A 22100-nucleotide genomic window follows, 5' to 3' on the forward strand; every position below is an offset into this window, starting at 1 on the left:
ATATATATATATATATATATATATACACACACACACATATATATATAATATATATATATATATATATACATATACATATATACACACTATACACACACACACAAAGAAAAACAAGTAGATAGAATAGAAAGCTAGGTTTTATTTTTTGTTTTTGTTTTTTATAAAAAAAAAAGATAAATATAAAGTAGAATTACTCTCTCTCTCTCTATATATATATATAAGTGAATATATCTATATTACTATACTATATTACTATATATATATGCATTTGTGAAATGGTATAGTGGTATACCACATGAAATGGTATAAATGGTTTTATAGAACCTTTTGTACTGATGTTTATTGCAGATCTCTCTGTAGCTTTGAGATATTTTTAGAGCGAATCGACCTTGTTCGCTTTTATTTCCATGTACATGTTTCTCTTTCTCCTGCCGTTGTTTGATCACAATGCCCCTCTTTGCTCTCTGCAGGCAACATTCACCTGAAGTTCCACGCCAGTGGGAATCATTATGTGTGGAGTAAGGTGACCTCCACTGTGCACAATATAATCGTGGGCAAACTATGGATAGATCAAGTATGTGCCTGGTTTCATTCTCTTTTCTCTCCTTTCTCTTTGTTCATTAGCTGTTCATATTACACATAACATTCCATATTACACATGTCCTTCTAAATTTATGGCACAAAAGAAGATTTTTTTGTAAGATTTTTTTTCTATTTAATTAATGTGAATGGGGAGAGGTGCTGACAAACTTTAAAGTGACACACACACACACAAAATATACATAAAGGTGTCATTAAAGTAATAAAAAGGCTCATGCTCTGTATACCAGAGTTATTTTATTATCATTATATTTATATTTATGAATATTTTGAATTAGCTTTTATTTTATATTTTAGTTACCATTTCAATTTCAGTTTACGTTTGTCATTTCATAGTGTGCTTTTTTATTTCTATTTAGCTTTTTAATTTTTTTTTTCAGTTCAATTTTAGTACTTCAATGTAAACTTATTTCAGTCAGTTGCCACGGCAATATTTCATTTTTCATTTTTTTATCTTTTTCATGTAATTTTTATTTTATTTCAGCTTTCTTTCAATTAATGAAAAAAATTAATTGTTTAAAGACTTTTGAAGCTGTATGATAAATTTGTTTGAGAAACTGGTTGAAATTTAAATCATTATTTACTAAAATCTTTATTGTGGTGCTCAAATAAAAACATTTGATGTGCTACATCAGATTTGACAGAAGAAAAAAGTCATATGGGTTTGCAGCAACATGAAGGTGATTAAATGATGACAGAATTTTCATTTTTGAGTAAACTGTATGGTTTGAGTTCTCGTGTCCACGTGTTGAGGCATTACTCATCTTCTGCACGCCATCTTTTTGAGAAGAGTCACCATTGACACTGTTCTTCTTCATCTGTCATTCTCACTGCAGAAGAAACAGGAAAAAATTATTACAGCTCTGGATTAAATCAGTGGGGAATGCAGTTAAAATGAATTGACCATCAAGGCATGAAATCAAAATAGATCCGATTAACTTCCTTAATAAATGTTAATTTCATGTCACTTACCTCTAATCCAAACACTCGCTCTTCATCACTGCAGCTCTGTCATTATTATTGACGTATGATTCTTTGTCCTGATGCAGTCTGGGGACATTATAATCATGAACCACAGGAACAAGGACAAATGCCACCTCAAATTCTCCCCATACAGCTATTTTTCCAGGGATGTTCCCCGCAAGGTCAGTCTGTGTATCAATCACCCTTATTCAGTTTTCTAGCATGTGAAATGTGAGGCTGTGTGCTGCTGTCCTCGTAAGATTTTTTTTCTATTTAATTAATGTGAATGGGGAGAGGTGCTGACAAACTTTAAAGTGACACACACACACACACAAAATATACATAAAGGTGTCATTAAAGTAATAAAAAGGCTCATGCTCTGTATACCAGAGTTATTTTATTATCATTATATTTATATTTATGAATATTTTGAATTAGCTTTTATTTTATATTTTAGTTACCATTTCAATTTCAGTTTACGTTTGTCATTTCATAGTGTGCTTTTTTATTTCTATTTAGCTTTTTAATTTTTTTTTTCAGTTCAATTTTAGTACTTCAATGTAAACTTATTTCAGTCAGTTGCCACGGCAATATTTCATTTTTCATTTTTTTATCTTTTTCATGTAATTTTTATTTTATTTCAGCTTTCTTTCAATTAATGAAAAAAATTAATTGTTTAAAGACTTTTGAAGCTGTATGATAAATTTGTTTGAGAAACTGGTTGAAATTTAAATCATTATTTACTAAAATCTTTATTGTGGTGCTCAAATAAAAACATTTGATGTGCTACATCAGATTTGACAGAAGAAAAAAGTCATATGGGTTTGCAGCAACATGAAGGTGATTAAATGATGACAGAATTTTCATTTTTGAGTAAACTGTATGGTTTGAGTTCTCGTGTCCACGTGTTGAGGCATTACTCATCTTCTGCACGCCATCTTTTTGAGAAGAGTCACCATTGACACTGTTCTTCTTCATCTGTCATTCTCACTGCAGAAGAAACAGGAAAAAATTATTACAGCTCTGGATTAAATCAGTGGGGAATGCAGTTAAAATGAATTGACCATCAAGGCATGAAATCAAAATAGATCCGATTAACTTCCTTAATAAATGTTAATTTCATGTCACTTACCTCTAATCCAAACACTCGCTCTTCATCACTGCAGCTCTGTCATTATTATTGACGTATGATTCTTTGTCCTGATGCAGTCTGGGGACATTATAATCATGAACCACAGGAACAAGGACAAATGCCACCTCAAATTCTCCCCATACAGCTATTTTTCCAGGGATGTTCCCCGCAAGGTCAGTCTGTGTATCAATCACCCTTATTCAGTTTTCTAGCATGTGAAATGTGAGGCTGTGTGCTGCTGTCCTCTGCTGGGTAATGAGTGTAACCTCAAGACTGAGTGCTGTGTGTCCTCCTGTTCAGGTAACAGGCATTGTGATGGATGGTGAAGGCTGCGCCCACTATATTCTCTCTGGAACGTGGGATGATAAAATGGAAAGTGCAAAGATCATAGAGAGCAGCCACGGCTGTGGAGGATATGAGGGCAAACAGAAAACTGTCTATCAGACTCTATCGCCAAAACTAATGTGGAAGAAATACCCTCTGCCGTAAATATCTTATCTATTTATCTATCTATCTGTCTTGTCTATCTTTCTGTCTGTCTTTTTATATCATATTTTCATTATTTATATAAGGCTCGACATTGTGACCATTTTGATCGCATATGCTCCAGAAATTTAGTCTGTGCAACCTCAAAATATATTTGGGAGCATTTGTGCTGTGAAAACGGCTCAATGCACTGCATTCACTGTAAAGCCCATGAGACAGACTGTGTTTGCCACTGAATCCAAATATTTGAAGCGTGAGAGCTTGATTAAACACAGAGAGAGTGTGGCAACCACAAAAAATGCTGGGACAAGTGTGTGGCAAAGAATTCAGGATTTGGTTTGATTGAAGCTTTTAATCGTCAGGATGAAATCTTTTAGTGTATATATAAATTGTACTTGTGGTGCTCATTCATTTTTGCTGGTGCTTCTAACTTTCTGAAGTTGGAAGCACCAGTGCTACCAAGTAAACAATTTAACTTCAAGCCCTGATATATTTCTCTTTTAATATTTTTTTCAGTCAATTTCTACTCTCTCTTCTTTCTTCTGTAATTCCAGTGAAAATGCAGAGAACATGCATTACTTCTCTTCTTTGGCTTTGACTCTGAATGAGCTGGAGGATGGCATGGCCCCTACTGACAGCCGCTTACGGCCCGACCAACGGCTGATGGAGGTGGGCTTGTGGGATGAAGCTAATGCTGAGAAACAGCGTCTGGAGGAGCGTCAGAGACTGGAGAGGCGGAAGAGAGAGGCGCAGGCCAACCTCGCACTAGAAGAGGGTAAGACACAGCCTCACATGCTCATATTGTTTCATATACCCAGTAGGCAGTATACAGTACAAACAGTATCTCAATGAAGATGTTTTGTCCTGGATTTGACAGGTAAGGAGGCCGAGAGCCACCAGCCCTTGTGGTTTGAGAAAAGGACTGATACAGAGACAGCTGAGAGCAGCTACATGTATAAAGGAGGCTACTGGGAAGCCAAAGACAGACAGGACTGGAGTCATTGCCCTGCCATCTTTTGAAGCCTCTCTTCCATACCAGGACCAGCTTGCAATTCCAAGTCATCCAGTATTAGGAAAGCTGCTTTCCAATGTTTCCCATTCCAAGGAGTTTCAAAGATGTGGAATATGCATATTCCAAGGCACCCATATGTGTTCATATATGTATCTTAATTTGGTGTGCATTTATGGGGGCATTGAGACACCTGTATTGTAACAGGCATAATTCACATTGCATAGGAAACCGTTCTAAGCACAATAGACGGAGGCACTTTATAAATGCCACAGTGACAGATGATCTGGGGAATGTAACACTCCTCCAGGGAAACGATTCTTCCTCAAAGCTGATTTATACCCTGGTTAATAACTGTTTCAGGTCAACTGTATGATATCCATGAATTATACACCATTGTGTGAAACAGACATATTCAGAACTCATGCTACGTTTGAAGTATGAAGACCGAATGCCTTCAAGACTGTGTTCCTCCATTGAGCTGTAGTATAGATGAGGTGTTGTGTAGTTTCAGTAGTGCAAACATGCTCCATAAACAACCTAGATAGAATCCAGATCAGTGAATTGATGTTGCTTCTACAAAATAACAATTAATGCGAGAATTCGTTTTTAGTTGCCCGTTTAGTTATTTATCACAAGCGTAATGTAAATGTCATTGTGTAGGTGATGAATTACGGCTTAATGGAAATTCTCCATAGAGTCATGGCTAAATGTTTGCAAACGTGCTAAAAAAAATCAAACTATCAAGCATTTATTTATTTAAATAGGTGAATTAATAATACTTGGACATTGTTCCATTATATGACTCATCTGCATGCACTGCAGAATTTTTTTAATGATTATGCAAATTAAGCATGCACATCAATAGATATGCTCATATATTTTATATATTATTAAGATATATACACTCACGGGTATCAGTTCACATTTTAGGGTGTTTTGCAAACCTTTGGCCTTGACTATATTGTCAATAACTAGCATTTTGTGGTGGCAATACTTTCTAGTTTCCAGTATTAGCTACTAAAGCACATTTACACTACATACGCCATTCATGCTGCAAGGAAGAGTGGTCTGGAATACTGACCGTAAACTGTAACCAAAATGAAGTTGAAGGCTCATATTTGGCATTAAAACATTAAGACAATTAGCAGACCACTGTTATGTACTCTTAAAATGAGAGTATACCATGTCAGAAGTATATAAGTACATTGTTTACAATGTAAAGGACTGACTGATATTTACTGTCTGTGTTTGAGTTTTTCAACCAAAAGAAAGTGCCCTCAAAGTAGGTTTTGAGATCAGCTCCAGAAACATTGCAAAAATGACACTTTCCAGTGTACACAGTATTAACCAGACATATTGAAACCTTAAAAAGCTGACTATTATAACTAGAGAAATTGAATAATTATGATGTTGATATGGTAACGCTGAAAGTTTCAGTGCTTCAGGATGCTGCATTCCAAGGACTCTTGTTGAAGTTCATCTCTCTACATTTTTCACTAGATAATGATGTAAATTTGCAGTCTTGGTTGTTAAAATAATCTGAATGTATCATATTTAATAGAAGTATATTGACAAATTACATGTGCAATATTTCAAGGTTTATCAATGGTTGGTTCAGGTCTGTTGGTTTGTTTTGAAGCATTTCAGTTCTTAACATGGCCAGAAGTTGGCGCTAACGTACTTGGGACTTGCTCTGGATCATAATTTCTCATTTTAAAGCAACTCTATGCAGTATTTTTTTACCTTGGAATATCAGTTTCAAAATCGTTCTGAGTCATCTTTCACTGAGATCTAATAGGACAAATGGTTTTTGTTTCTTTCCCTTGAGTATCTAAGTTTGGTGAAAGGCAGCAACAGCCTGCATTAGAATCTACTGTACAGTAGGCTAATTACAATAGTGGTATATTTACTACAGTGAATTCCACTCACTTGATTGTAGGGGGCACCAAAGTCGTGAAAATACACAAAACTATGCAGAGTTGCTTTAAAGGGTTAGTTCACCCAAAAATGAAAATTCGCCTATAAATTACTCACCCTCAAGTCATCCTAGGTGTATATGACTTTCTTCTTTCAGACGAATCCAGTCGGAGTTGTATTAAAAAGTGTCTTTGATCTTTCAAGCTGTTTAATGCCACTCAGCGGGTGTTGCATCAGTCAAAAAAAAGTTAAATAAAAAGCGCCCATCCTTAATAAAAAGTGTCTCTCACGGCTCCGGGGGGTGAACAAAGTCCTCCTGTAGCGAATCGATGCGTTTTTGTAAGAAAAAGAACCATATTTAAAACATAAATCACTTTAATCTAGCTTGCGCTCACTGTTGTACACAGAAGCAGCTCCGGGCGGATGACGTATGAGTTCAGCATTGCGCATGCTCCGCTCAGAAGTGACGCATGCGGAAGCGCAGGGGAGAGATCAAAACAAAACAATGGTCACTTATTAGAAGTACAAAACGAGGATTTGTAAAGAAGAATGTCGGAGGATTTCGATATAAGCCAAGAGGAGACTGGTTTTCCTTTGCTAAAGTAAGGAAACTTTGCTTCCTTTGCTCCTGTTAACAAATGTAGGTTTTCACGAGACTCACCGGCGCATGCGCAACGCTGACCTCATACGTCATCCGCCCGGAGCTGCTTCCGTGTACAACTGTTGGCGCAAGCTACATTAAAGTGATTATTAGGTTTTGAATATGGATATTTTTCTTACAAAAATGCATTGATTTGCTACAGGAGGCCTTTGTTCACCCCCCGGAGATGTGGGAGGCGCTTTTTATTTCACTTCTTTTGGACTGAAGCGGAGTGTCATTAAACAGCTTGAAAGATGAAAGACAATTTTAAATATAACTCCGACTGAATTCGTCTGAAAGTAGAAAGTCATATACACCTAGGATGACTTGAGGGTGAGTAATTTATGGGCTTATTTTCATTTTTGGGTGAACTAACCATTTAAGCTACATGGTAAAACACAACACAGTATTGTTTTAATCTTATAGGAGCAATTTAGTCTCCTGGCAACAAAAATATGCGAGTGAATATGAAAGTGAATTAATTATTTATTTTTACATTATCTTCTCTCAATGTTTTGCATTCATCTCATGAACAGACATGTTCAGCTGTAGTTGCACTCAAATAATTTTTAATTTAACATTGATAAAACGTCTGGATGTTTTATTCCACATCGACACTATAGAGTAAATATGTGACAATATTCTCACTTAATCCTCTTTATAGTGTTGTACTGTTGTTGTACACGGAACAATCCTGATCCACTGGTTCAGAAGGGCAGATTTTACCCGTACTTTACCTGTAGAGTACTTCATTCAAGGTTAAACTGCTCATCAAACTGGACTCAAAGGCATTTAAAGGAATAGTTCACTCCAAAGTGAAAATTTGCAGAAAATGTACTCACCTTCAGGCCATCCAAGATGTAGATGAGTCTTCATCGGAACAGATTTGGAGAAATGTAGCATTGCATCACTTGCTCACCAGTGGATGCTCTGCAGTGAATGGGTGCCGTCAGAAAGAGAGTCTAAACAGCTGATCAAAACATCTCAATAAAACACACCACTCCAGTCCATCAATGAATGGACTTGTGAAGTGAAAAGCTAAGTGTTTGTAATCTACAAATCAAAGAATCAATCAATTAAGGCATTTTTAATGTTAAACTGTCTCTTCTGGCCAAAATATAAATCTGCTTCCTCCAGTAAAAAATCCACCCACATATTTGTTTAGAACTGCTTTGGACTTTTTGCTTGTAAACGATGCTTGATCTGTACATTTTTCTCTCCTAATTCAGGCAAGATGAAATTTTCACTGGAACAAGCAATATTATGGATAGAGGACTCATATTTTAGCCAAAAGCAACTGTTAGAAGTTAATGTCTTAATGATGAATTTATCACAAACAGCTTTTCACTTCACAAGTCCATTCATTGATGGACTGGAGTGGTGTGTTTTATTGTGATGTTTTTATCAGCTGTCTGGACTCTCATTCTGACGGCACCCATTCACTGCAGAGCATCCACTGGTGAACAACTGATGTAATGCTACATTTCTCCAAATCTGTTCTGATGAAGAAACAAACTCATCTACATCTTGGATGACCTGAGGGTGAGTACAATTTTAGCAAATTTTCATTTTTGAGTGAACTATTCCTTTAATAACCATCCAAAAAAGCTCAATTGGGCTAAATAAGGGACAAGTAAAACTAATAGGGTTATATAAATATATATATATATATAGAAAGCGATAAAATCGTTAACGAAACAAACAAACAAGCCTTCTCTGAGATGTTGAAGCATATTTTGTAAAAGCGACTGGCTGTCCACGTGCCAGCAGCAAGCGAGGGGTCAGCTTTCAGCGGGCCGCAGTGAATGCATAGACGCTTCGCGGGGCGTAGAGCACAGCTAGAGAGCTATTCTGGCAACAACTACCCGTCCAGCGAGAGGGCCGATGGTATCTGCGCGCAGGATATAATACACGCATCTAGCTTCAGCAGTGCGGGAATAAGGTAAGGGACCAGGGAAATGTGTTGGATCACACTGGACATGGTGCTGCTGAAATCTGCTCTGTTTAAGATGCTATTACACTCGGTTGACGCGGACCGTGTCTCTTTCCTCTGTTAGACCGCTAAACGCTCGTGCGAGGTCTGTGTGTCATTCATCAGCATTATCAGGAAACGTTTTGCTCTCATGATTCACTGGACGTGACTAAGATGTGCTGATCCGACAGTCGTGCTACCCAACGGATAATGCTATAATACGAAATATACAGACTATGCACACGTTTTGGCTTGAACGACCCCATGAAAAATTACATTTACAATCGGGAAATAAAATATACTGATGCTGCGGTGACTAGCGTCATACATATGTACGGCCTCAATTTATGAGGCCATTGCAAGCCTCTTAAAACTGACAAAATCTATGTCGGATTTGGTCTTTAGCTGGGCTGGACAGTAGTCGCAGTGTCGGGCACCCCTGACGGGACTCCGGATGAAATGCGCCTCTATAAAGGACAGCAGAGCGACCATTTGCTGTGCTGTGTGCCTGTCAGCGTAAAACACACCGAAGCAGTGAAGTCAGCAACAAAACCCTTGAGGGACTCGCTTTCTCGACTCTTTAACCAACAAAGTCCGCAATTTGTTTAGCATTTTCTTACATCGAACCATTTTAATACAGTATTTTGAATAAACTAGGAGCGGCCAATCCAAACCCGGCAGCGCAACATGAGCCGATTTCTGATTGGTCCGCTGACTCAGGACATTTTCCTACGGTCTGTGTGGTGGTGGGGATTCATTCCAGTGACTCGGCTCTTTTGAATCAAAGGATTCATTCGCTGGATCGTTAAAGGGATAGTTCACCCAAGAAGGAACATTCTGTAATAATTTGCTCACCCTCATGTCGTTTCAAACCTGTGTGACTTTCTTTCGTTTGCGGAACATAAAATAAGATATTTTGAAGAATGACAAAAAAACGAATTGGTTTGGTTACCATTGATTTCCATTGTCTGAAAAAAAATATTGAGACATTTTTCAAATTGTCGTCTTTTATTTTCCACAGAAGAAAATTATGACAGAATTTTCATTTTTGGTTGAACTATCCCTCGAAGTCTGGGGTTTTCAATGTTTTAGATGGACCCCCAAATGTGATCATCCTCATGCGAGGGACCCCCATCCTAATATTTAAAAGGCATTATTAATTAATTAAATTATATTATAATTAATATATTTATTAATTATATTATATATATTTATTATATTTTATAAGCATATTTAGAAGAAAAATTTATTTAAATAATAATAAATATATAGTTTAAACTGACAAAATCTAAGTAATGTTTTGGTAAATTTAGTTTAGCTGGGCTGGATAGTCATTGCAGTTTCGGGCACCCCATCACGGGATCCTGGATTAAGTAAGCCTCTATAACAGGGATCCTCAACTCTGGCCCACGAGATCCACTTTCCTGCAGAGTTTAGCTCTAACCCTAATCAAACACACCTGAGTATACTAATCAGCGTTAAATTATATTATAATTAATATATTTATTAATTATATTATATATATTTATTATATTTTATAAGCATATTTAGAAGAAAAATTTATTTAAATAATAATAAATATATAGTTTAAACTGACAAAATCTAAGTAATGTTTTGGTAAATTTAGTTTAGCTGGGCTGGATAGTCATTGCAGTTTCGGGCACCCCATCACGGGATCCTGGATTAAGTAAGCCTCTATAACAGGGATCCTCAACTCTGGCCCACGAGATCCACTTTCCTGCAGAGTTTAGCTCTAACCCTAATCAAACACACCTGAGCATGCTAATCAATGTCTTCAGGATCATTAGAAAATCACAGGTAGCTGAGTTTGATCAGGGTTGGAGCTAAACTCTGCAGCGCATTGGACCTCCAGGGAAAGATTTGAGGAACCCTGCTCTATAATATGTATATATATATATATATATATATATTGAGAGAGAGAGAGAGAGAGTGTGTGTGAATGAGAGACTATTATTTGGAAAATATTTAGTTTCTATTACATTATTATGGTTTTCTACCTATTATACTGTTATAGTACTGCATTTATGCATTTTATTTATGCCTTTATTTATTTACTCATTTAAATCCTTTTTTATTAATTTCTATATATTTTTTAGTTGTCAAATTTTTTATTTACCCTTTTATTATATATCTCCATCTTTTATTTTTTTTTTTGTACATTTCTTACATTAAACAGTGCATAGCATATTATTCTCACCATTTAGGTCATATTAAGATGCTATTTCGAGACAGTGAAAGAATCGGCGAAGATCCGTTCAAATGAACCGATTCGCTCGCCGGATCCTTACGTCACAAACCAGACCCGCCTCACATAATAATAACAACACGTGTAGACGAGCCGGGGTGTTGTTTCTGTCCGCTTCCGAGACACACGGTTGCTGTAGCAGGTTGAAACAGGCAAGAAATCACACTCGGCTTCGGTTGCTTCAACACGGACTGAATTCACACTTACGACTCGTTTCATACGTTTTTTGATTCGCGGACATGAGGGATGTATTTACGTTGCGAACTTAAGATGTGTTTACCCTGCAGGTGCGACGATGAAGCGAACATGATCAGCGCCGATGGCCCCTCCAGCAAGTGCGAGGAGACCCGGGACGCGGGGAAGAGGGGCAGGCAGCCCCCAGAAATGCTGCACCTCATGTTCGCGGTGTCCGTGTGGCTGGTGACGGGCACCACTATATCCAGCCTCAACAAATGGATATTCTCCGTGTACAACTTCAGATACCCGCTGCTTCTGTCGGCCCTCCACATGCTGACGGCGATAGTGGTGGACTACGGGCTGATCAAGTGCAGGGTGGTCCGGCACAGAGGCGTCTGCGAGCAGGATTTAACCACCAGCGCCAAATGCAAAGTATTCCTGCTGAGTTTGACCTTCTGTGCCAGTATCGCGTTTGGCAACGTGGGGCTCAATTATGTGCAGCTTTCGTTCGCGCAGATGATCTACACCACCACGCCGCTGTTCACGCTGGCCATTTCCTCGCTGGTTCTGGGCAAGCAGCACCACATGCTGAAGTACACCGCGATGATGCCCATCTGCCTCGGGGCGTCGTTCAGCATTATGGGCGAGGTCCAGTTCCACCAGACCGGCTGCCTGTTTGTGTTCGCCGCCACTATGCTAAGAGGCGTAAAAACCATTCAACAAAGTACGTTTATTTTTTATCATTATTAATGCCATATACAAGCAGGGTACAGTGAGAAATATTCAATTAAAAAAACAATAAGGAGAACAAAAAATATAACAAGCCAGTTCTAGAGTACAAAGAATAATATACAATACAGTAATACACACACACACACACAAAAGAGGAAAAGGGTGCTTCAATAAAGCGTTGAGAATGTTGGAATCATTTAAGCGAACCGGTTCGTTCGAACAATTCGAATTAATGAATGGTTCACTCAAATGTGTTCCAAACACTTCTCTATAACAGAACGTCATTATATGCAGGTCAGTGGTTCCAATACTTTTTTTTTTTTTTTTGCAGTAAATGCTATTACATTGTTTTCGATTTAGTAATATAGATTCACGGAAAACATGGAAATAATCGGGAATTTTAAATGTCAATGTAATTGATAGATTCATTCTCATGTTCAGCTTTAAAATATTTCATTGGCTATAAACAGCTTTTTGTAGAATTATTTATTTATTTTCGATGCAGTGACCACGAACGGGAAAAGTCACAGTAATGTCACAGAAATGAATAATAAAGGTCAAATTAAGGCGTGGAACGGTTTCGATTCCTGAACAAGTCAAGTGATTCTTAACGCCCTTTGAATCGTTTTGAACGAATCACCAAAAATAACGATTCGCTCGCGAGTCGGGTGCCTACTAGTGCGCTTTCTCCTAGCTGCAGAGCGTTTTTCTGATCACTTCGACAATAAAACATGTGTACACAGTAGATAGGAATTTGAATCTGTATCTAAATTAATCATCATTCAAAAAGCCACCGGCTGTTTTATTGGCATATGAAAATATTCTTAACCAAATGTTCCTGAGAGCAGAGCCTATTTTTGTCTCCATTCGGCTAGTTCACATTCTCCTGGTCATTATTTATGTAACTTCCTAGTGTGTGTCTGAGTCAGAGTGGAGAACGTCCTGTCTGCCAACAGCTGGCACATCCCGTTCCAGACACCCGCCCATGAGCACTGCTGCTGCTGCTGCTGCTCTAACCCGATTTCCCAAGCAGCAAAGGACCTCACAGTAACGGATAGGGATTGGACTCTTGACTGCTTTTGATTTCTCAAAATGAGAGTCAGTTGAGCTCCATTAGTTTAAGTGACCTCCTCCTTAGAGTAATCATGTAGGTGACTGGCCCTAAGAGCATCAAGGAGTGAGACCGGACTGAGGCCAAGCGTCTGTGGCAGAACTGGCAGAACCTGTTTTGTACACAGTTAGTCTTTTTATGACTACATATCTCGTCACATACAGCAGCTGCAGCATGTATGCTTTTGTTATTCAATGCTATGTGTGTCAAAGAAAATGATTTAGTCATTGTAGAATTACATAACATATCCTGCAGTTTGCATGCAATCTAAATGGGCAGTGCCTAGTTTTGAACAACATCAGCGTTGTTTGTTGATGTGTACAGTACAGCTATGATGGGTCAATATTAGGAAACCAAGAAGGAGCCGAGACCAAATCCTTTTATTATTATTAACACTACTACTACTAATAATGTAAAAAATAAATAAGGCAAATATATATCCTTGGTCAGGGTGTGATATTACTATAATAATAATAATTATTATTAATATTTTTAAAGGGGGTTTGTGAACAATAATATCATCATTGAAAACTTAATGTAGAAATACAATGCAATTCATATACAATGAACAGTAAAAATACAGAAAATAAATTAAAACTAAAATAAATGTTTAATAATTTATTAACTATACATTCAAATATATAGGCAAACATATGTTGTTATTATTATTATTATTAGTTCATTTTTTAAACCATGGGTATATTAACAAAAATGTCATTATTACAAATTTAATGTAGACGTTTAGATGATGTAGAATTAAAGTATAATTAATGTAAAATGAATAGAATAAAAATGCAGAAAAATATTCAAGCTGAATTACATGGATGTTTAATAATGTCTATAAATGTATTATACAATTTACAGCCTCCAGAGATATTCAGATATTAAGTTGTCAAACCTTTAACACATTTCAGTCATCCATCCCAACAAATCTGTATTATCTTCATTCCATCTTAGTCCAGTATAAGTCATAGTGTTGCACACATTTTACTAGACTGTTGTGTAAAATACACAAAATACAATGAAAATCTTTTTTGGTCCCATGCCATGAAAGAGTTGTGGTAATTACAGTGCATTGATTAAAGATAATCTTGACTCATTTCATCAAATTCTAACATAGTATTAGTCCCATTATTAATTTTTCATTCAGAAAAATGTTTATTCATATATATATATATATATAAGGAGAGATACTCCATGTAGGCTTATGTAGGTCATCTGTTGGTTTTATGTTTCAGTGGCCTATTTTAGTTGTGACCGTTGCATCACAGAGGTTAAGGTTGTTTACATCACACCATAGCTCAGCATGTGCTTTGGTAAATGACAATCCAGATGGCCACAAAATGTGTCAGCAACTACATATGGAGGTATAATAGCTGAACTGACACACTCTTTCTTTTGTACATGTATAATTACCAGGCATCTTGCTCCAGGAGGAGAAGATCAACGCTGTCTTCCTACTGTATCTGATGTCCATCCCCAGCTTCTGCATCCTGGCCATAGCCGCCCTGGTTCTGGAGAACTGGGCCACGCTGCAGTCCCCTTTCCAGTATGACCACAACCTCTGGGGTTTCATCTTGCTCAGCTGCCTGGGTTCAGTGCTTTACAACCTGGCCAGCTGCTGTGTCATCACCCTGACCTCCGCTGTCACGCTGCACATCCTGGGCAACCTGAATGTGGTGGGGAACCTGCTGCTGTCCCAGCTGCTGTTTGGGCACGAGCTGACGGCTCTTAGCTGTGCTGGAGCTGCGCTCACCCTCTCAGGCATGATCATCTACCAGAACTCAGAGATCATCGTAGCTTACATCGACGCACGGAGAGCCAAGACACCAACCAGTGGCAGTGGAGAGGACGTGGTTTGTGTTAAGGAGAATGACTCGAGCATATCAGAGACTCCAGAACCTTGTTCAGAAGAAGAATTATCTGCAGAAGCAGCTCAAGAACCTAATGCGAGGACAGAGAATCAGGTCCATGAGAAAACGGACTGAAGAGACTAAAAGGCTGTGTTCCAAAACCTAGTGAGCTGCAGTGCTGCTGTCTATAGCCAAACACCATATAGCCAAAGTCCATAAGGCAGCAATTTTGTTCGTCATACAAATAGCGCTCCTCACCCAAAGCGCACGAGAAACTCCCCTCACAAATGATTTTAAATCCCAAAGTGTACATTGCTTTTGACTTGAACGCTAGAATTTGCGTGCAGCTGAACACATTCAAATGATACTTTATTTGATATTGAGCGCTCGACACGTGGCCACTACAAAAATGTCAACTTTGTCTAGTGTCTGCGCTGTTTGCTTCCAGAAGTTATGGGTGATAAATAGTTTTGCTCATGTTTAAACTAGAATTGCGTGTATCTCTTATCATCCCTTAACACAAGCTTTCGTCAATGTGGCCGTCTATTGTTGTTGCTGAGTCCAGTGTCTTCACTGTTTGTTTGTTTTTTTACTTTAAAGTTGCCACCTTGTGGACAAACTAATTAAGAGTTGATTGTACAGTGCATGTGCGATTAGAAAAATCTGTCTGCGCACATACAAACCAAAGTATACTTTGGGCTTAAAGTTTGGCCTTAGCATGTTGCTAAGCTAACACTGTAATATTCTAATAAGCATAAAATACAGAGCACACCAATAGTGGATAAAATAGTGTATTTTTAATTAGATTGGCCTATTTCATTGATTACATTTCAGCCCTGAATGAATCTGAAGTATATTTCCATTCAATGTTTGCCTGTTTTGTCCACTATTTTGACTGAGCTCATCACAGTGCAGTATGTATCATAAAGGATATGTGTAATTCTGATACTGGGAAGCTTAGATGAAGATGGATCAGCCTTCGCACTGGGAGTGGGTCTATGATAGTGCAGCCTACATAGGCAGTTGACTAGGTTTTGGAACAGAAGACTGAGCATCATCCAGTGTTAGCTGGTTTAATATGGAGTCTGATTAGATACGAGGTGTCCTGGTTGGCGGTGATGATGATGATGATGATGATACTGGAGGTGTAGTTTTCCCCAGTACCTCCTCACTGTGCCAATATATTTAATTGCAGTCATCCTTCCAATGGAGAAGCACCATCTACCAGAGACTGGCTGAATGACTGAGCACAGACCTTTTTTTAGCAGGTGCTGACCGCAACAGTTTGTTTGGATTTTATTATCTGTTTTTGCCAACACACACTTATAAGTGTGTGTGAAAACTCCTGCAAGAGCAGCGGGAAGATCTCTAATATCCTGCCATATTCATTCTGTGACTGTGTGTCTATCTAATGCACTGTGAAATACAACTGCTCCGTTTGCTCTGGTCCTCTTTAACGGGCAGCATAGCTGTTAATGGACTTGTTCGCACTTTTTGAATACTAGAGATGGACACACACAAAAATGCATAGGAATTATGTATTTTTAGATACTGTAACTCAGCCGTCTTGATTTGGTGATATGAGACGGTAGTTTTAAGGCAGCTTACTGTAGAATGCCACGTTTAAACTAGTATGCTGTGTTTGTTACAGCACTATCAGTTTTCATCTTGGTTATGTTTACATAATGGAGACGAGCAAGAATACTGGCTCCTCGCTTGGGTTCACTTTTATTCAGCTTGGTGCACTATTCAGAAATTAGTTTTATACCTGTCTGGTTTAGTAGAAATAGTCAGCTAATATTCTTCCTCAAATTAATACAAATATTTTTTTCTTCTTATGTCATTACTGCAATGCATCTGAATGTTTTGGGGGTTTTTTGCATTACGGAATTGACTTTTTCTCTTCAAGATTGTTTGGTTTTTTGAAGTGAAATATGACCGGGCCTGTTGCAGACAAGCTTGAGTGAGATTCACCCAAACTAACAGCTGAGAACATTTTTTATTTTTTAATGTTATGAATAAAATCATGTTCCATCATAGGCAGGCAGGTTTAAACTGGTGCCTTTTATGTAATTCTCAGTGCAGGTAATTATTAATAGGTTTCTCTAAGGAGTATCATACATCTTTAGCACACTATGATCTCTTAGGAAAAATCTAAATGATATTCATTGTCCTCTTTAAATCCTCCACTAAAGGCCCCCTTGCTCTTGCTCGTCTCCTCTGAGTGGGTGCTCATGTTTTTTTCATTAATTTCTTGATTGATTTGTTCTGTTGATTTATTGACGCCTGCTGGACAGTGATTTGTGCATTTGAAGGTGTTACAAAAAAATGTACACTAACAGAGGTTCTAGACCAGGGCTGTTCAAACTCGGTCCTGGAGGTTTCCTGCAGAGTTTAGCTCCAACTTGCCTCAACACACCTGACTGGAAGTTTCTATGCATAGTAAGAGCTTGATTAGCTGGTTCAGGTGTGTTTAATTAGGGTTGGAGCTAAACTCTGCAGGACACCGGCCCTCCAGGACCGAGTTTGGACAGCCCTGTTCTAGACCAAGGTACATATCAAGGTCATTCCCTCAGAGTTTTGTTGCCATCTGCTGGATAGAAAGCATATTATTAGGTTACTATGACTTTGTTTTTAACTGAATTGAAGTGCATTAAATACAAATATCAGGCAGTTTGCCCGTTTCCCAACATGCTGGGGTTTAGTATGCTATCATAACAACTCACTCAAGCCATTTTTGGGTTCTTAGATTTGGCTAACTGGAAATGAATGAAGATGTGAATGTATCTTAGTGGGTGTTTAAGTGTAGGCAGTCTTATGGAGCCACGATAAAAGCCTACACTGATTCAAGTGTGCCTACCTGAGGGCTGATTTCATAAGGAAACACCAGCCTTTTAAGCTTTATTTATTAAGGTCTCAACTGTCCATCCATGCTTCAGTGTTTGCACTCATTTCAACAGCATCATAGGAAAAGCATCGCACAAGATCAATCTATGATCGATCAATTTATTTGGTGTGTTATCCATTGTTAAGGGTGGTATATTTTGACATTTACACAAGGGGGTGTTAACACTTCTATTAATCGGCAATACAGGCATAATTAATAGTCTATGCCAGGGGTGCCCAAACTCGGTCCTGGAGGGCCGGTGTCCTGCAGAGTTTAGCTCCAACCCTAATCAGACACACCTGAAGCAGCTAATCAAGCTCTTACTATACTAGAAACCTCCAGGCAGGTGTGTTGAGGCAAGCTGGAGCTAAACTCTGCAGGACAGCGGCCCTCGAGGACCGAGTTTGGGCACCCCTGGTCTATGCTATGGCAATAATTTCAAAATGGCCTAGCTGATACACCAGTCTATAGGTCCAGACACATTTACTGTTGACCACCGAAATTGATTCGCATAAGGTCCCCACATGTTCCTCATGCAAATTCGCCTCATTGACCAACAGAAAGCTGATTTGTTTAAAGGGTGACCTCTGGGTAAACTGCTTCATACATTGCTAAACTGTTGACAGTAGCCAATGGACTTTTTTAGTTGAAATTTCGCTAATGTGACCACACCTTATCACTGAACGTGGCACTGCGTATTCATGCTGTGTAATGTTCGCAAGCACAGCGGTCAACTGCAATTAGTATAAAAATTACTTATCAACAATGAAAGCAAAGTTTCTGATACTTTTTCCTCTTCACCGTCAAACATGAGGTGAGGGTTATCAGATAAATACCTCAGATTATTGCTTATTCCTGTGAAGAATTTGTTGAGATTTTACTGGGTCACTAATGTACCGGATGAAATTTCGAATGCTGAGATCTCAACACTGAGTGACAGTCTGACGGTTTTGATATGTGTCTTTTATTGGTTGCATCACAAAATTGCACTGATAATTTGCATAACTGTATGGCTCCTGTGTATAAATTGTTTCTGATGTCAGCAAAATATCAGATGTAAATGCTTATTTTATTATATTGATGTATTTTACAATCATGAAAAGCTGTTAATATACTGGTACAAAAACACACAGTCTCATGCCTTCTGCTGTCACACGTCAGTATAGCAGTATCTTGATTGATTTGTTCTGTTGATTTATTGACGCCTGCTGGACAGTGATTTGTGCATTTGAAGGTGTTACAAAAAAATGTACACTAACAGAGGTTCTAGACCAGGGCTGTTCAAACTCGGTCCTGGAGGTTTCCTGCAGAGTTTAGCTCCAACTTGCCTCAACACACCTGACTGGAAGTTTCTATGCATAGTAAGAGCTTGATTAGCTGGTTCAGGTGTGTTTAATTAGGGTTGGAGCTAAACTCTGCAGGACACCGGCCCTCCAGGACCGAGTTTGGACAGCCCTGTTCTAGACCGAGGTACATATCAAGGTCATTCCCTCAGAGTTTTGTTGCCATCTGCTGGATAGAAAGCATATGATTAGGTTACTATGACTTTGTTTTTAACTGAATTGAAGTGCATTAAATACAAATATCAGGCAGTTTGCCCGTTTCCCAACATGCTGGGGTTTAGTATGCTATCATAACAACTCACTCAAGCCATTTTTGGGTTCTTAGATTTGGCTAACTGGAAATGAATGAAGATGTGAATGTATCTTAGTGGGTGTTTAAGTGTAGGCAGTCTTATGGAGCCACGATAAAAGCCTACACTGATTCAAGTGTGCCTACCTGAGGGCTGATTTCATAAGGAAACACCAGCCTTTTAAGCTTTATTTATTAAGGTCTCAACTGTCCATCCATGCTTCAGTGTTTGCACTCATTTCAACAGCATCATAGGAAAAGCATCGCACAAGATCAATCTATGATCAATCAATTTATTTGGTGTGTTATCCATTGTTAAGGGTGGTATATTTTGACATTTACACAAGGGGGTGTTAACACTTCTATTAATCGGCAATACAGGCATAATTAATAGTCTATGCCAGGGGTGCCCAAACTCGGTCCTGGAGGGCCGGTGTCCTGCAGAGTTTAGCTCCAACCCTAATCAGACACACCTGAAGCAGCTAATCAAGCTCTTACTATACTAGAAACCTCCAGGCAGGTGTGTTGAGGCAAGCTGGAGCTAAACTCTGCAGGACAGCGGCCCTCCAGGACCGAGTTTGGGCACCCCTGGTCTATGCTATGGCAATAATTTCAAAATGGCCTAGCTGATACACCAGTCTATAGGTCCAGACACATTTACTGTTGACCACCGAAATTGATTCGCATAAGGTCCCCACATGTTCCTCATGCAAATTCGCCTCATTGACCAACAGAAAGCTGATTTGTTTAAAGGGTGACCTCTGGGTAAACTGCTTCATACATTGCTAAACTGTTGACAGTAGCCAATGGACTTTTTTAGTTGAAATTTCGCTAATGTGACCACACCTTATCACTGAACGTGGCACTGCGTATTCATGCTGTGTAATGTTCGCAAGCACAGCGGTCAACTGCAATTAGTATAAAAATTACTTATCAACAATGAAAGCAAAGTTTCTGATACTTTTTCCTCTTCACCGTCAAACATGAGGTGAGGGTTATCAGATAAATACCTCAGATTATTGCTTATTCCTGTGAAGAATTTGTTGAGATTTTACTGGGTCACTAATGTACCGGATGAAATTTCGAATGCTGAGATCTCAACACTGAGTGACAGTCTGACGGTTTTGATATGTGTCTTTTATTGGTTGCAGCACAAAATTGCACTGATAATTTGCATAACTGTATGGCTCCTGTGTATAAATTGTTTCTGATGTCAGCAAAATATCAGATGTAAATGCTTATTTTATTATATTGATGTATTTTACAATCATGAAAAGCTGTTAATATACTGGTACAAAAACACACAGTCTCATGCCTTCTGCTGTCACACGTCAGTATAGCAGTATGCTATTTTAGTATTAGCTAGCAGTATGCTAAACCTTGTTAGAAATATATTAGTAACATGCTAAAACCTATGTATGTGTAAAAATATGCTAACAACATGCCAAAACATGCTAGTAATGTGTTAAAACATGTTAGCAACGTGTTAAAACAGATATGTTCAAACATGCTATACACATGCTAAAGCATGCTAGCAACATATTAAATCAAACTATAAACATGTTAGCAACCTGGTAAATCATACTAGAAACACGTTAAAAAATGTTAGCAATGTGTTGAAATGTTAGAAATATGTTAAAACATGCTAAAATGTTAATATATGTTAGCAATGTGTTAAAAAATGCTAGTAGCATGTTAAAACATTAGAAATATGCTAAAACATGCTAGGATGACAGTGGTCTAGTGTGGTCTGAGATTTTGTTTTCCTGTCTTTAAAAAATAAAAAATACTGTGAGGAACTTAAAATGGAAGTGAAAGGGGCCATTAAAACATAGACTTTCGATATTATAGCCACAGGATGTAAACAATATGCATGTTAAATTTATAATTTTAGCGTGAAAATATCAATTGCCAACCTTTTCTGTGTAAAGCTATATACAAATGTACAACTTTGTTGGTGTCACAACATGACGCTGCACAGTTGAGCAAAACTAGCATGTTGAAAGTTATGAAACATTACATTGTAAGTGCCTTTGCATGACTCTGTCACTATAACAGCAGCACTTTTGTATCTTCAATATGCCACATTACTCAAAATGACTCACTGAACATTCAGTGTAAGTCCAGGTTTCCTTCACCCTCACTGTTTCCATGTGTCATGCTAGCTCACCTCTGCCAGCAAATGACCGCGATACCCATCAGCCACCACTAGGTGGAGCCAAACACTCCTTTATCATTACACACACAGAATGCCTCAATCATACTGTAATGGTGTGAACATGAAAATTGACATGTGCTAATGACTTTTCTGGCCCCTGCTTTTGTAGATAAATACTGTGACGTGCTATGTCTGCATAGGAGAAAAGGATGTGTCTGATCTGTGTAAACATGGAGGTGCTGCTAGGCAACATCATTCTTATGTCTTAATAAGGCAGTGTTCTCCGTCTGTCCACTCATTCACTGTTTAGTTCTGCATAGAGCCAGGCCACCTGCTTATGCAATCATTGTCAACACACAGCATGCTGGGGGAGAACCGTTTATCTCAATGTTTTCTTTCCTCCGGTTTTCAAATGTATAAATACTCTGATGCCACTTCTGAAAGTGACAGTGCTTAGATAAAATGATGATGCAGTGTGATCTTGTGAGTAAAAACTGACAGTAGGGAAAGATCAGGACAAGCAGTGCCAAATATGTCACTAATACTTAATGTCCCGTTCTGC

General features: G+C 38.3%; 1 protein-coding gene and 1 pseudogene across 3 annotated transcripts; both read left to right on the forward strand.

Moving 5' to 3' along the window:
- The window catches only part of LOC107569404 (oxysterol-binding protein 2-like), a 19630-nt pseudogene extending 14038 nt beyond the window's left edge, over positions 1-5592 (forward strand).
- Positions 5593-8257: 2665 nt separating this feature from the next.
- On the forward strand, positions 8258-17268 carry slc35e4 (solute carrier family 35 member E4). 3 transcript variants are annotated; one of them, XM_016255488.1, is made up of 4 exons: positions 8277-8292; positions 8521-8692; positions 11276-11889; positions 14428-17268. In XM_016255488.1, exons 2-4 carry the CDS (start codon positions 8556-8558, stop codon positions 14994-14996), a joined length of 1320 nt encoding a protein of 439 aa, XP_016110974.1. In that variant the 5' UTR covers positions 8277-8292; positions 8521-8555; the 3' UTR covers positions 14997-17268. The 3 variants fall into 3 exon arrangements, with proteins under 3 accessions (XP_016110976.1, XP_016110974.1, XP_016110977.1); XM_016255490.1 differs by lacking the exon at positions 8521-8692 and having other exon boundaries at positions 8258-8292; XM_016255491.1 differs by lacking the exons at positions 8277-8292; positions 8521-8692 and adding an exon at positions 11068-11140.
- Positions 17269-22100: the final 4832 nt, after the last annotated feature.

Source organism: Sinocyclocheilus grahami, unplaced genomic scaffold (assembly GCF_001515645.1).
Source record: "Sinocyclocheilus grahami isolate Dianchi unplaced genomic scaffold, SAMN03320097.WGS_v1.1 scaffold1342.1, whole genome shotgun sequence".
Lineage (NCBI taxonomy): Eukaryota > Metazoa > Chordata > Actinopteri > Cypriniformes > Cyprinidae > Sinocyclocheilus > Sinocyclocheilus grahami.